General features: G+C 29.4%; 2 protein-coding genes and 1 non-coding gene across 3 annotated transcripts; 1 reads left to right on the top strand and 2 right to left on the bottom strand.

Moving 5' to 3' along the window:
• Positions 1 to 186: 186 nt before the first annotated feature.
• LOC101496693 (uncharacterized) lies at positions 187 to 3,086 on the bottom strand. Its single transcript, XM_004487235.4, has 4 exons — positions 1,279 to 3,086; positions 839 to 1,075; positions 566 to 685; positions 187 to 474 (listed from the first exon to the last, which is right to left on the bottom strand). Exons 1-4 carry the CDS (start codon positions 2,383 to 2,385, stop codon positions 388 to 390), a joined length of 1,551 nt encoding a protein of 516 aa, XP_004487292.1. The 5' UTR covers positions 2,386 to 3,086; the 3' UTR covers positions 187 to 387.
• A 3,118-nt stretch (positions 3,087 to 6,204) lies between these two features.
• On the bottom strand, positions 6,205 to 6,277 carry TRNAV-UAC (transfer RNA valine (anticodon UAC)). Its single transcript has one exon. It is a non-coding gene; the product is annotated as a tRNA-Val (tRNA).
• Positions 6,278 to 9,707: 3,430 nt separating this feature from the next.
• LOC101497655 (expansin-B3) lies at positions 9,708 to 12,717 on the top strand. The gene is made up of 4 exons (XM_004487238.4): positions 9,708 to 10,021; positions 10,743 to 11,043; positions 11,137 to 11,266; positions 12,201 to 12,717. Exons 1-4 carry the CDS (start codon positions 9,871 to 9,873, stop codon positions 12,393 to 12,395), a joined length of 777 nt encoding a protein of 258 aa, XP_004487295.1. The 5' UTR covers positions 9,708 to 9,870; the 3' UTR covers positions 12,396 to 12,717.
• The last annotated feature ends 2,047 nt before the right edge of the window (positions 12,718 to 14,764 follow it).

The raw sequence follows: 14,764 nt of genomic DNA, 5'->3' as shown, positions 1-14,764 counted from the left end.
GGATCTTAACGATTTCATAATTAAAAAAAAAAAAAGGATCTTAACGATAAAGTACAGTAATAAACTAGTAGCAATACAAGTAAAATATATCCCTACTATAGAATTTATGCTGGGAAATAACAATAATTAATTAACTGCATAATTTGTAAATAAATAGAGCAGAAATAAGAAGTGAGGGAGCAACAATGCAACTTTAAAACGATATTTGATCTTCCTTTACCATGTACACATATGTCATAAGAACATGTATACACAATGTTAAATCTGGAGAGTGGAGACTGTCTACGAGGTTATACAACTCAAGTTTTTCAACCTAAATTTTTACCTAAAAATCTACATAGTTCTTGAAAATGCAAAGCCATACTCAGATATACAACTGTCTACAAACTAAAATGTAACATTCGCAGAATTCGGCCCCAAACTCTGATCATCAGCGCGATAGAAATGCAACATTTTTATGGGCTCCACTTTTTCCTGGAACAAAGGGATTGCAATATATGTTAGAAGATCAACACTCATGATTATCTATGTTCAGATGAAAATCAATGCAGAAATGTTAACAAACCTCAGCTATCTCTTTGGATTGCGAAGGAAAATGAAACCCAATTGAGCAATTCTGTAAATCTTCAGGATTCTTGATCCATTGGTTTCGTTTTTGACCTATCATTAATTTCAATCTGAAGATCTGCACAAAAATTATTATTCCCAAATAAACTTTTTTTACCGCTAGAGAATATTAACCTAAAATTACGATATCAATACTCAAAGAAAGCCAAAAGGGAAGAGAGACTATATAAGATGGAGGATTAAGAAAGGATTATCTATGTAATGAACAAACCTGGGACAGAGAACAAAATTGTGGGTACTCTAACCCATCTGCAATGATCAGACCAGCACCTTGACACTCTGGACAGAAAACATGTTTGATATCCTTGTCTTCTCTACCACTACATGATACAATCTTTCTCTTCCCTTCTTGACTAGCATTTGGATGAGCTAAACGATTTGTGATTATTTCATATTCACACAAGAGTATCCAGTGTATAACACAGGCCGTATGAAACACATGAAATGCCTGCATATAAATGCCAATATAACTTTTCTATTTAGATAAACGAAAAATGAAAACTCTTTTCCAAAGTTTTGAATACATGTATTGTGAATAAACTGCAGTTTCAACTTTCAATATCTAAATCTAAAGTTTTTATGCAAGCTTGCTTTATTACTAACAAATAAATATAGCAAACCAAGAACAGAGCATTAATGAAATGATTTTACCCCCTTTGGATTCCGACTGCAGCAAGCTATTCTTCCAGTCTTTAAATTCAAAAATGCTGCAACATCTCTACCAGGAATAATTTTTTGTCGACAGATGTTACACACTTGCTCTGCTGCTAAGCGCTCTCGCTGTCTCATTGCCTTTCTAATAGCCTTGCTTGAAACGAACTTAGTGCGAAGAAGCTGACTGTTGCATTGATCGAGTGTCGATGTTGAGGCGGCATTGTTCAAAGGTGAAGACTCTTCTGCAGATGGAGCATACTGCTTGCTGATTAAATCACCAACATCTTCATGGTCAGAAAATGGTGCTTTTCTCTTTCGGCCACTTTTACTTTCATTTTCCGGTTCTACCATAGAGGCAGATAGGAGTAATGACTCAGTATCATCAACCAATCCTTCCCGACCCAAATCATAACTGTAAGGGAAAATTACAACCCCAAAATCATGCTCTTGAACCTCAATGTCATCTTGTTGCCTATTCTCTTTTCCTAACCATTCACACCAAATTCTTTTAATCTCATTCTCATTCGAAGAGCCATACTTCTCAACAAACCTGGCAGAAATCTTCCCCAGGCCAACTTTCCTAACTTTTACATCAATAGTTCTATCTGCAATCTGCAGACGAGGAATCACCAACGTAACACCATCGGCTAGTGTATCATCTGTCGCAATTGGTAAAACCTCCGACTGAGCTTCTTCACCAAACCTCACGATGGCACGACTATTGTCATTGTCACTTTCAATTAACTTCAACAATCTACTCCGGTAAGTATTTCTAGTTTCCTGTTCTTTATCATTATCAGTCGAAGTATAAAAGAATATGAGACCATCATTAAAAGGCCATGGATTCGGTTTCAGCAGAGTACGTTTAGCAGAAGCCAGTCTACCCCTATGAAGCTTACCTTTCAAGTGATCATACACAACTTCATCACCGTAGCATGGAGCAAGACATAAAATGCAGAAATATATGAATCTTTTTCCATTTTCACGCAACTCAATGTAAGGATGCCCTTGAGATCTAATGGTTCTAAGTATAATCCTCGCAGCTTTCTCTCTAGGATTGGAAACACCAACCTTCGGAGGCCCTAATTCTAACTTTCCACCCATTTGAAATTTTCCGCCAAAAATTCCAAACGCAAAATTCAACACCACACAAGAATACACAAATACAACAAGAACTTTCTCTGAACTTCCAACAAAAATAATCTCCTAATCTTTCTCGGAAGAAGATTTCAAAGACATTGAAACCTTAATTTCAAACCCTAGAATCGTACCAGTAAAATTTCTCAGACTTAAATTTTGATTTAACGACGAATCTCTCTCATATCCAAAGTTAGGATAAACAAATTCATACCAACAGCAAAGATTCAAAAAGCGCAAGAAATCATGAGTCGTGAGTCAACGATCCTAATTTTCCAATTTCGAGCATAAAAGTACAAAAAATTAAACTAAAATGCAGTGAATTGAAATTTGAAGAAGAAACCTTAAAACGCCGCAGTGAACCTAGCTATTCGTTGTTTAATAGGTTTAGAATTCTTCGGTATTAGTGGAGATCGAGCGAAACGGAAAAACGCGGAGAGAACCATGGAAAGGATCTGAAACGAGCGCAAATCTTCCATCGACATCTCCATGTGTCGCCGGTAAGAAAGAAAGCGCGAGGCGAGGGTTTGTTGAAGAGCGAGAAAGCAAGAGAAAGTGAGGGAAAATGAAGAGGGAAAATTAGATGCGAAAGAGATAAAAAGAAACTGTTTATCAGAAATTTGAGAGCGGTTTTTTAATGCAGAAATGGTTTATTAGTAGTTTGTGGTTTTTTTGGTTATATATGGAAATGTTTTGTGCAACGGTGTGCGTGAGGAGCATGGGAATGGAGTGAGGCATTCATTGGTGACCGCTTGATTATTTATGATAAACGGTTATTGAAGTGGAGTTGAAGCTACTACATCATTAAGATAAGGAAAGGTAGGAGTAGATTCGAATTTTATTTTTTATTCCTCTGGTGTTTCCTTTTGCTTCAATAGTTCAATTAAAGTGTCTTCTTGAGTATAAAAAAATTAAAGTGTCTTTTATTATTTTATATTATTTGAAGGATTTTATTTAAAATTATTTTTTCCCAAAATATTAATAATTTTTTTTTAAAATAATGTATGCATTTGGTTCAAATATATAAATATTTTTTAATTAATTTTTATTTATATTTAGAACAAATGATTAGATGCAACATTATAGTATAAGAAAATAATAATATATTAGTGGACTTGCTATTAATTGAAGTATTTAATAGTAATTATATATACCAATTATAATATATTTACTTATAAACATAATGTATCGTAAATGACGTACATTTAAATCTATTAAAATGAGAAATGATAAGATAAACATAATTTGTAAAGAATTTATGATGAACTACTATCTTTGTTGTTTATGATTTTTTGCATTATGTTGATCATTTAACAAAACAATAGTTAAATAGATAAACAACTTAGGACAAAAACTTATATAATAGAATGATCCACTGTATTATGATTCATTCATAAACAAAATTCAATACATTTATTATCAATAATTGTATTATGTTTTAAGACTTCTTAAAAAATTTATCTTTTTAACCGTATTTTAAAGTGATTGTCTTTTTTTCTATATTAGTAAGAATATTTATCACTTTTTACTACTCTCAGATTTATCACTTGAAATTTTATCAATTTTGTTTAACAAGTCAATCAAACACGTGAAACGGAACCAACACATCCCTATCCCAAAGCTCAAACATGGCAATTTGAGTAAAACAAACTCCTATCCACCATATGATATAACATCACAACAAACAATTAAATACTCCACACAACTTCTAAATAATTTTAGCTATTGTACACGTAACAAATATAAAACAAAATAGGGGGAAATTACCTTTTTCATTCAAAAGCAATAAAGGGGAATAAATGCTAAAGTACTCCATTTGTTTGTTTGTTATAATAAATAACTTTGTGACACACTAACACCCTAACTAAACCTCCAAAAACTTTTTCAAATTGTTTATAAAATATCGAAAGGAAATCAAGGTAATATTTAATTTCATAAGATTTATAATTTTATTTATGCATTTATCATTTATATGACAAAATAGTTCTATTAATAAACACATTATATACCTCAACTTGATGTCACCTATTAAAGTAAGAATTTTTAAAATAAGTGAATCTAAATTCAACACTAATAAACAATATTACCTTCAAATATGTATGTGACGTCAGCTAATATGATAGTAAATGTCTGTAGGACGTATGTCAATAAGCCAAACACACAAACATAAATAATGAATAATTCAATATCATGCTTAAGGTATAAAAATGCAGAATAAACATGTATACTGAAATCACATAGTTAAGTGTAAAGAAACGTATAACAATATTCCATTACACCTAACACGTAGGAACCATTATCACGATTAGTAACAATTAATTAATATGAACAGTAATAACACTAAATTATAAATAACAATTAATAACATATTCACTAACAAACAAATGATAACAAATATTGGCAACACCTTATATAACAGGTAATCACAATCAGTAGCAACGCAGTGATTATGCAAAGTGATAATTTGCACACTTCTTAAACACCTTATAGTTAATTATGAAGCATTTGATGAGAAGACACAATGTTATTTTGTCACATTAAATGATGAATATTCACATTTATTGACGTGTTCGGGAGAGCGCAAGAATAATTACGGACTAATTATTCTATGATGGATAAGATACTTTTTAACAACATATTTCTACACAAAATTTTAAGTTAATAAGTATATGTGACATCACTCTAATATATCTAACATTTATCACATTTTTATTGACGTAACACTTAACCACTCGAACTTGAACCTAACAACATCCTATAGACTTGCTCACTTAATTGGAGACTCATGTAAGTGATTAGTTATGATTAAATTATAATTGTTCAATAATTTTTAGCATTGAAATGTTACCTCCAAGCCACTTAGAAATATCCTCTATAGTACCCCAAGGTCTAACCTTACTTGAAAGTTTAGTTGTGTTGATATCTATGATTAGACTCTTATTATTATATTTCTTCAAACACCGAGTTATTAAACTCTTACATTTTTTAATGTTATGTACATTGAACATTGAGATCAACCATTACATTTTCTGTCTCCTCTTGTTATTACAGGTTACTCCTTAATGAGAACCATCGCCAACACGAGTCAGGTTTATCATAATTTCAATTTTGACAACATAATTTAATCACAATTCTCATGCTCATGTAATAATAACATAATTCACTTGTTTTGATTTTCCTACAAGGTCTGATTGATCTGCATGATTCTTTTTTAATTCTCAACAGTTTACTTAATTTAATTCAAGTCTCATGTGAAGTCTCTTAACTCAACGTTTGACACAAAATAAATTTAAGTATACAATTAAATGAAAGTGAGGTGTTGCGTACTCTATTTGTGTTATATAACTAATGGCATTTTAATGTTTCAATTTTTTATATTTTTAAGTGATGTATTAATTTCTAATGAAATATTACTTTTTATTTTAATTTTGTGATTCTCTAATGGTTCATATTATAATGTGGACAATTTAATAAAATTATTCTTTATACCGTTTATTTTTTTTAACTAATTTTTATAGAAAAATAATTAAATGTCAGTAAAATAAAAACACGTCTTCAATGTAAATGTTACTAATTAAGTTTCGAAATAAATCCAACCATAAATAATGGCTTTTGTAAAAAAAAAAAAAAAAGCAAAACAAAATAGTGGGTAGTTTTCATAATTAATTTTTTTGATGTCAATGACTAATTGCAATAACAGGTACGACAAAAACAAATACCCACTATGCGAGATGACAAAAATTAAGCATTAAACTTCATTCAAAAATAATTTTATATAAATAAATATGTTGCTGCCCAGGATCGAACTGGAGACCTTTAGTGTGTAAGACTAACGTGATAACCACTACACCACAGCAACTTCGTTGAAGTTAATCGGAATTTAATATATATAATGTGGGTCCGGAAAACACAAGAAAATTATGATCCATACATACATAAAATATTCACATGTTTGCACTAGTTTAAAAAATAATTTTGGTTCTGTAAAAAAAATTTATGCTATATTGAATTTCCAAAATTACGTTCTATGTATATTTTAGGTAAGTTAAAATTGAAAAATATAATATACTTTTGAACCACTCTCAAATTTCAATTGTCAATACCATTCTTTCAACAATAGATACAATGATACTTTGATTTTCATGTTCATCATTATGATGTGGAATCCTAATTTGACATGTTGAACATTTGATTACTTATGTGTCGTGTCAGTTATGGTGGTGACCATTAATGTGGTTGCTAATTAAGACAATGTATATCATAGAAAAGTGGTTCAAATTCAATTTAATAGGTCAAAGAAGTCACTCAACATGAAAATGAAATTCACAACTTTGACTTTAGCATGGTAAGGTGCCCGACTTTCTTCACTAGGAGAGACAATAAAAATAATGTTACAAAATGCATACATTCTCCTCTTCTCATTGGTTACACAACAATAGCATATCCCCTAAGACTATTGATTTTGATAATAGACATCAAGTCAAAAAAAATTTGATGGACAATGCTAAAATCCAACCCCAAGAAGTCGAGTTCAAATATTTGAAACTCAGCGAGACTTGAATACCCAATCCAACTATTTATTTTTGTTTTGGTTCATTCTAATTGCATTTATAGTCACCCTAAATATACAATACTCTCTATGTGTTTTAATAATTGTCACATTACAAAAAGAATGTGTTTAAAAAGAAATGTTTTAATTTTCAATGTAATTTTAATTTACGTTGTCATGAATTTCCAAAGTTATTATTTTCCTCCTTTTGCATTCATGATGGTGACAACACATCAAATGTCATTTATTAAAATTATATATATATATATATATATATATATATATATATATATATATATATATTTTCTTTTATTTATCATATTTTCTTTTTGGTATGAAATGATAAAAAAAACTAACACATTTATTGTGAGATGGAGCGAAGGTAATTAATTGTTAGGTTAAATTGTACCTGCGGTCAATTAACTTAATTTAAGTTAACGTTTTATTCCTTTATTTTTTTTTCTTTTCGATTTGATCCTTTATTTTAATTTTAAGTGACAGTTTGATGTTTTAAAATGTCAACAATGTTATTATTTTTTTTACAAAAATTCAAAAAAATTATCAAAATTTTCAAACAAAACTCATAAAACTAATAATCATTTTCAATATAATGCATATTCCCATCAAATGCATAATTCAGATATTGAAATAAACTTATATTTTCATTTCCAACAACATCAAATAAAAGAATGAAAATATTTAAGTTATGAATTTGATTAAATTTACATTTTATTGAAGAAGATAATGAATTTTATGAGTTTTATTTAAAGAATTTGTAAAAAAAAAGACAACGTTGTTGATATTTAAAATATAAAATACCAAATTGACACTTTAAATTAAAATAAAGGATCAATTTGAGAAAAAAAAAAAAGATAAAAACGTTAACTGAAATTAAGTTAAAAAACCGCGAATGCAATTTAGGCTGATTGTTACAATTATTTTAACTACAAGCGACACAATTTTACAAAGCATAATAAAATCAATCATTTTTAAGGTTAGTACCAACCAACTGAACTCCCTCATCCAAAGCTTTACCGTCACGAATCAAGAAATACTAGTATGAATTTTATCTCAATATTAATTTATTCAATTCTAAGCAGGGGTAATAAATTACCAAAGTTCGTATCAAGGCTCTTATTAGCATAAATGCATTATAATTTATAACCTACGCTTACAGCATAAAATATTCTAAGTTGCTGTTTACCGGTCAACCGTTATGGATACATAAGTACATAACTAAAAACAAATAAGACAATTAGTCGATTACGATTACAATTGTTAAAGACCGGCGCTAATATTTATTCTCAAACCTGCTCGCAATTTTCTCAACTCGATACATCAAACATGGCCTCCACTACTATAATTATGAAGCAAATTGAAGAAGAAAAACAATGGACCATATTAACTTGTAATAAAAAAGGAAGAAAAATTAACAACCAATTGCCTAATTGACTTTTTAAAAAACCTGCATGTTTTATTATTTCGTTATTGATTGGCTAATCTGGCTTTTGTCTAATTTCATTTAACAAAACCAATAAGAGCATCTACAACGGTGAACTTAATATGGGTTCTTTAGATGGGGTCCACTGTGCCACATCATCTTGAAGCAATTCACTCATTTTCTACTCCAACGGTGAACTCAGCACGATTCAAGTTCTACTATGCCACATCACCTTAAATCAACTCATTCATTTTTTACGGTTTAGCTTTAAAAAAATCATATTATATTCCATTACTTTAATTTATACATTAATATTTAATTTATTATAACTTAAAATATTAATTTAAATAAAAAAATAAATAAAAAAGTACGTTAATAAAAACTTTAATAAATTTCTGTAACAAAAATTGTGAAGAAAAAGTATGAGTAACAAATTGTTTCTATTAATGAGTTAACAATCGTAATTAAAGGAGAAAAAAAAGGCTAACGGTGGTATATTAACTAAAAAAAAGCTAATGGTTACAAAGTTATTATTATTTAATAAATTAAAAAGAAGTTAACGGCTATAAATTAATAAAAAATGTCAAATTTATTATTATTAATAAATTAATAAGGTAGCAGTTATAATTATATTATTATTAAATTGTGAAAGTAGATAGAAAAAAAAAAAAAAAAGTAATTGCTTTGAAGCACCGTTCCTTCCTGACAGTACCGTGATGACACTTTGGCACAACTCCAACGGTGAACCCACAAAAAACTGGAAGTTAAGTAATTACACACTGGCGGACGAACTCATTTTCACTCCCGTTGTAGATGCTCTAATGCACGTAATAATTTAATCTTACTAAGGATTATTAAATTAAAACAACCTAATTGCATTCACACCAAACAAATAAGTCAATTAAGATAATCCAAACCATCCACTCCCAATCGCAGTTTCCACACTGCAACAAGGAGAAAAGTTATCTTCTAGTCTTAATTGAACGGCATGTAGTTGCCAAAGCAATGTCGTTTTAGTGTTGTCGTTCATTCGACCGTTTCCGTCTCCTCAACAATAAACGGGTTAACGTCTAACGGTAGCAAAGAAAAACAAAACAAAAAGAACAAAACGTTTTCTGTTAAAGAACAGAGCTGATGAAGAAATGTTGTATCTGCTGCGCACATGCGGAATTAACGCCTCAACCGCCGGTAGGACCCAACACAGTGGCATCTTTCGTAAATATACCTCTAACAAAAGGATAATATGGTCAAGACAGTTACTATAAATTAATACTCTTTAACGGTCTCATTCTCATTCATACAAACAAACCTTAAAGAAAAAAAAAACTGCCACTGCCACCACCAAAAAAGTGTCGGCTACAAATTTAACTGTTTTTTCTTTTCCAACCATTTTCCTCGTGCTCCGAAATCGCCGGAGCTGACATTTACGACGGTGTGTCCTCTAATTTTGTCTTCACTCACAATGAAGCACCACCGTGTCTCCGCCCTGTTTCTTTTAAGCCTCGGCTTTATACTTGCGCAGGGACAGCTTCAGCACCGTGTCGTCCTCGACCCACATTGGTACCCAGGAACTGCCACTTGGTACGGCGAGCCTGAGGGAGACGGTAGCACAGGTATATTCTAAAGAATAGTAACTCGCTTAGTTGACTCAAGTGAGTATAAATAAATAATGCAAAAACTCAAATTAAGTTTAAATGTAGTACTTAATTAATCATGAGTGATTGAAATAAACTTCAATAAGCATGAAAAGTTTGGAAAAAACGTGAGATTGAATTTTACGTGCAACAATTTTTGATAAGACATTATTTTTCTATTATCGCTAAATTTCACATTATATGAATTTCAATTACATTTTACTCTATTTTCTTATTTAATTGTTATTTTTTAGCTTTTTTAATAACATTTTTTTGACCTTTTACGTGTTGATAACTAATAAAGTTTCTTATTTTATATTGGATTTAACTTTTTTTTATAAAACCATCATCGATCTTAAAGTCAAAAGAGTCTTAAATTTTATATTGTGTCTAACTCATTTTTACAAAACTATAGATTATAAAATGTTGAATGTCATTCTTTATAAACTATTACAAAAATATACGACTACAAGGCAATGAATGTTATTTTTTATAAATTATTATAGATGTCTATCACTTACCGACCTAGAGATAGTTTTTCAAACAAAACTTATTATTTTTTATGTTATTATTTATCTTTTTTATAATATTTTTAAATATTTATTATCTCATTTCAATATCAGTCTACAATAAATTAATAATTAATACATTGTGGTTTGGTAGTTGGTAGTAATTTGTTTTATAATTGTGGTTTGTTAAGGAGGGGCGTGTGGTTATGGAACGTTGGTGGACGTGAAGCCGTTGAAGGCAAGAGTAGGAGCGGTGGGACCCAGGCTGTATAGGAGTGGAGAAGGGTGCGGTGAGTGTTATAAGGTGAAATGTTTGGACCAGAGCATATGTTCGAAGCGGGCAGTGACGGTTATAATAACGGATGAGTGCCCGGGCTGCCCGTCTGACCGAACACATTTCGACCTTAGTGGTGCTGCTTTTGGTCGCATGGCTTTTTCCGGCGAGAATGGTCAACTCAGGAATAGAGGTGAAATCCCAGTTATTTACCGAAGGTGTGTTCTTAATTCTCATATCTTGTAAAACTATAATTTAGTTTACTGAAAAAATTAGCTAAGTTCTCTATGATTTTGTATATGCTTTTGCAGAACATCATGCATATATGGTGGCAAAAATATTGCCTTCCAAGTTAATGAAGGTTCCACACCTTATTGGTTGTCACTTCTGGTGGAGTTTGAGGATGGAGATGGTGACATAGGCTCCATGCATATACAAGAAGTATGTCCCTTTCTTCTCTAGCTTGTTAATATTTATTTACATAATTTTTCACTATATCGTTTTTTTTATACAAATTTTTCACTATATGTTTATTCCTTAAAAAGTCAAAACTCTGAATCTATTATTATGATCATAAATTATAGTAATAAGTTTGGTAGCTAGTCCTCTCTCTAGTATGATATGAGATAGGTCACCCTTAATTTAATTTTTTTTAATAAAAATAATGACCCTACACTATTGGCATGATATAAGAGAAAGTTATAAGATTTTATATGGCTAAAAGGAATAGAATTGCCTAAACGTGCAGTAAAGCATCTTGGTCAATTACTTTTTTTGTGCCAATTATATTAACATTATGGCCATGGCCAGTGTGTAAAATTCCAAATGTTGTGGATATGTCTTTTCAAATCACGTGCAATACCACTTTTGAAGGATCCTTTTTTCTATCCGGTAGTACTATATCCAGAGTGTTATCCTCATATAATGGTTGCCTATTGGTAATCAATATTCCTCATATGGTGTGTTCCTTTTCCTCAGTCTTGTGAACTCAAAAGCATGTGATATGGGACCTTTTGATTCAGGTCTTGTGCCATCGCAATTTTGTGATCGTATACAAAAACTACATTTAGACCGTTTGATTTTAATTGATGGATTCAAATTTTAATTTCATTATTTTATATATATTTTAAATTAAAATCTATGTTGAAATTTGTACCATGCAATTTTGATTAAAATTGTATAGATGTGACCGATTGTGTGCATGGTATAATTGCATGGAAATCCAAATTGGAGACATTTCTAACAAAAATTATATTAATTTTTCACATAAAAATTTATTCTTCCTAAACATGTATCTTTTATATATATAGATTCATATATAATATAATTTAAGTGTGGGTGAAATTGTGATTGGATATTTTGGTTTGATTGGCAGGCTGGGTCTAGTGAGTGGTTGCAAATGAATCATCTATGGGGAGCAAATTGGTGCATTGTTGCGGGGCCTTTGAAAGGACCTTTCTCTGTGAAACTAAGCACATCCACAGGGAGAAGCCTAACTGCCAAAGATGTTATTCCAAGTAATTGGTCTCCAAAAGCCACTTATGCTTCTCGCTTAAATTTCTCTCCTTAACTAAGCTCATTACCAAAGGGAGTTCTTGAAGTTATTAAAGTTCCACAAGGAAAAAATTAGAGGGGCTTCCAACCTTTATTTTTATTTTTCTATATATATATATGTCTACAGCCTTACCCTTATTTTTCTTTTCTTTTCTTTCTCTTTTTATATTGTTAAAAGAAAGGTAAGAAAAGTATCCTTTGAGTGCACAAGGCTATGTAATGTATAGATTTTGGTGTGTAAGTGTTTGTATCAAGAAATCGTGTAGCCCCTTCCAAAGAGGAGAGAGAGCTTGTAGTGTAGTATGAATATATTATAAATATGATATAGTATTGTTGAATTGCTAGCACCAAGTTCATTTGGCTTTAAATTAAAAGACTATATCAATATTAATTATGTATTATATATAGACCCTAGGATATCATTTCTATATTTTGCTGCCCGTGTTGATATTCATATGAATAAGTAGTTATATTTCAACACCCACAACTCTTTAAAGTAAATTATGTAAATCTTTGGTTAACAAACTAAAGTGGATATTACATATACTTTAATATTACAAATAATGAATTTGTTGAAATAATCATTAGTTAATTTTCTTGATTTACATTTTACTCATGTTAAAGTCTAATTCGAGAAACTAACATTTTGTGCTCGTCATCACATGTCTTGTTTATTTTTAACTTTACCAATGTGGTAAATAGAAAGAAAAAAAATTATATATAAAAATGGGGTTTTACTAACATGTAGTTAAAACAGTTTGTTAAGAATATACTATTCGTTGTAATTTTCACAATTATTATTATCATGGTTCATGTGGTTCCTCCTCCAAGTATAAAGGGTCACACATCATGTTTCCCTAGATATAGGATTGCCTGCAAAATAAGTTAGAGAAAATTAGAATTGAGCCGTTGGCAAAATTTAATAGAGTATCCTACAACTGTAACGTGGATGCAGACTACTGAAGAATTTATTGTTGTTGTTCTTGAGTTCACCACGTGAGATACGAATGATATTATGCTAGCCAAATTTCGTACTGTATTTGCTTGAATTTCCTTTTATACAGTAAGAAGTGGTGTTCTAAACAACTCAATAATTTCTTGACATTTTTCTACTTGAAAAAACCATAACCTTGAAATTTCCCATGCGTACGCATAGAAACGTGAAAAATTCACTTTATCCTTAACTATTTATTTTGTCACTTTAATCGTATACTACCCGTGACAATCATTTATAAATATGATTTTAAAGTTAATTATAGTAAAAATTAAATATTTATAATAATTTAATAATTGTGATTAATTGATAATAGTGTAAATATTCTTTATATTGATAGTATATATAAATTAAATCAAAAGTTGAAATGTATTTAATATGTATAATTTATATATGATTATTATTAAATTATTTTTTTCTATGTGTTAAATATTGTCTTTTCATTTGAATAAAATGATAGTATTAATAAGATATATATTTGGAAAAACAATAATAAATATATTTAGTAATTTATAAGAGACTTATATTTAAGGATAATTTTTTAAGAAAAAATTAGACTTATAATTAAGAACAAGAGTGTAATCTATTTTTTTAAAAAATTTATCTCTGATAGTTCATTTAAAAAAATCACTAAATATATATATATATATATATATATATATATATATATATATATGATAATGTAGAAATTCTTTATATGGATAGTTTATATGAATTAAATTAAAAGTTGAAATATATTTAATATGTATAATTTATATATGATTATTATTGAATTATTTTTTTCTACATAAATGTGTTAAATATTGTCTTTTCATTTGGGTAAAATGATATTATTAATAAGATATATATTTGCAAAAATAGTAATAAATATATTTAGTAATTTATAAGAGACTTATATTCAAGGATAATTTTTTAAGAAAAAATTAGACTATAATTAAGAACAAAAAGAGCGTAATCTATTTTTTTTTTAAATTTATCTCTGATATTTCATTTAAAAAAAATCACAAAATAAAACACATATATATCATATTTTCCAAATATACTTTTAATTAATTAATATTACTAAGTATTTTAGAATAAGAAAAATCAAAGCTAAACACATTTACATACAAAAAGATATTTAAGACACATTCATGCACACAATAAACATATACATTTTTAATTTCTTAATATGCGAAAATTATAACGAAGACTTATAAAAGGGACAAATGAGGCATAAAAAATAAAAAATAAAAGGGACAAATGTAATACAAAGTTTTGAGTTATTCCTCTAAAAAAAGTCTTGAGTTATTAATTATTACAAGACATTGGAAATGATGACAATAAAAAACCTCAAAACATTGCAAACCTTCTAAAACAAAATGGTTGCTCAAATTATAAGTGTCACACCG

Source organism: Cicer arietinum, chromosome 1, assembly GCF_000331145.2.
Source record: "Cicer arietinum cultivar CDC Frontier isolate Library 1 chromosome 1, Cicar.CDCFrontier_v2.0, whole genome shotgun sequence".
Lineage (NCBI taxonomy): Eukaryota > Viridiplantae > Streptophyta > Magnoliopsida > Fabales > Fabaceae > Cicer > Cicer arietinum.
The sequence above is the reverse complement of the archived record's forward strand: the minus strand, read 5'-3'. Positions and strand labels throughout refer to the sequence as shown.

Excerpts from the sequence above, each read along its gene's own strand:
- LOC101496693 (XM_004487235.4), bottom strand. The coding sequence starts at position 2,385 with ATGGGTGGAAAGTTAGAATTAGGGCCTCCGAAGGTTGGTGTTTCCAAT. Across the intron at positions 686-838 it reads AATTTTGTTCTCTGTCCCAG|ATCTTCAGATTGAAATTAAT; the intron begins GTTTGTTCATTA and ends ATTTTTGTGCAG. Across the intron at positions 475-565 it reads AATCCAAAGAGATAGCTGAG|GAAAAAGTGGAGCCCATAAA; the intron begins GTTTGTTAACAT and ends CCTTTGTTCCAG.
- LOC101497655 (XM_004487238.4), top strand. The coding sequence starts at position 9,871 with ATGAAGCACCACCGTGTCTCCGCCCTGTTTCTTTTAAGCCTCGGCTTT. Across the intron at positions 11,044-11,136 it reads ATCCCAGTTATTTACCGAAG|AACATCATGCATATATGGTG; the intron begins GTGTGTTCTTAA and ends ATGCTTTTGCAG. Across the intron at positions 11,267-12,200 it reads GCTCCATGCATATACAAGAA|GCTGGGTCTAGTGAGTGGTT; the intron begins GTATGTCCCTTT and ends TTTGATTGGCAG.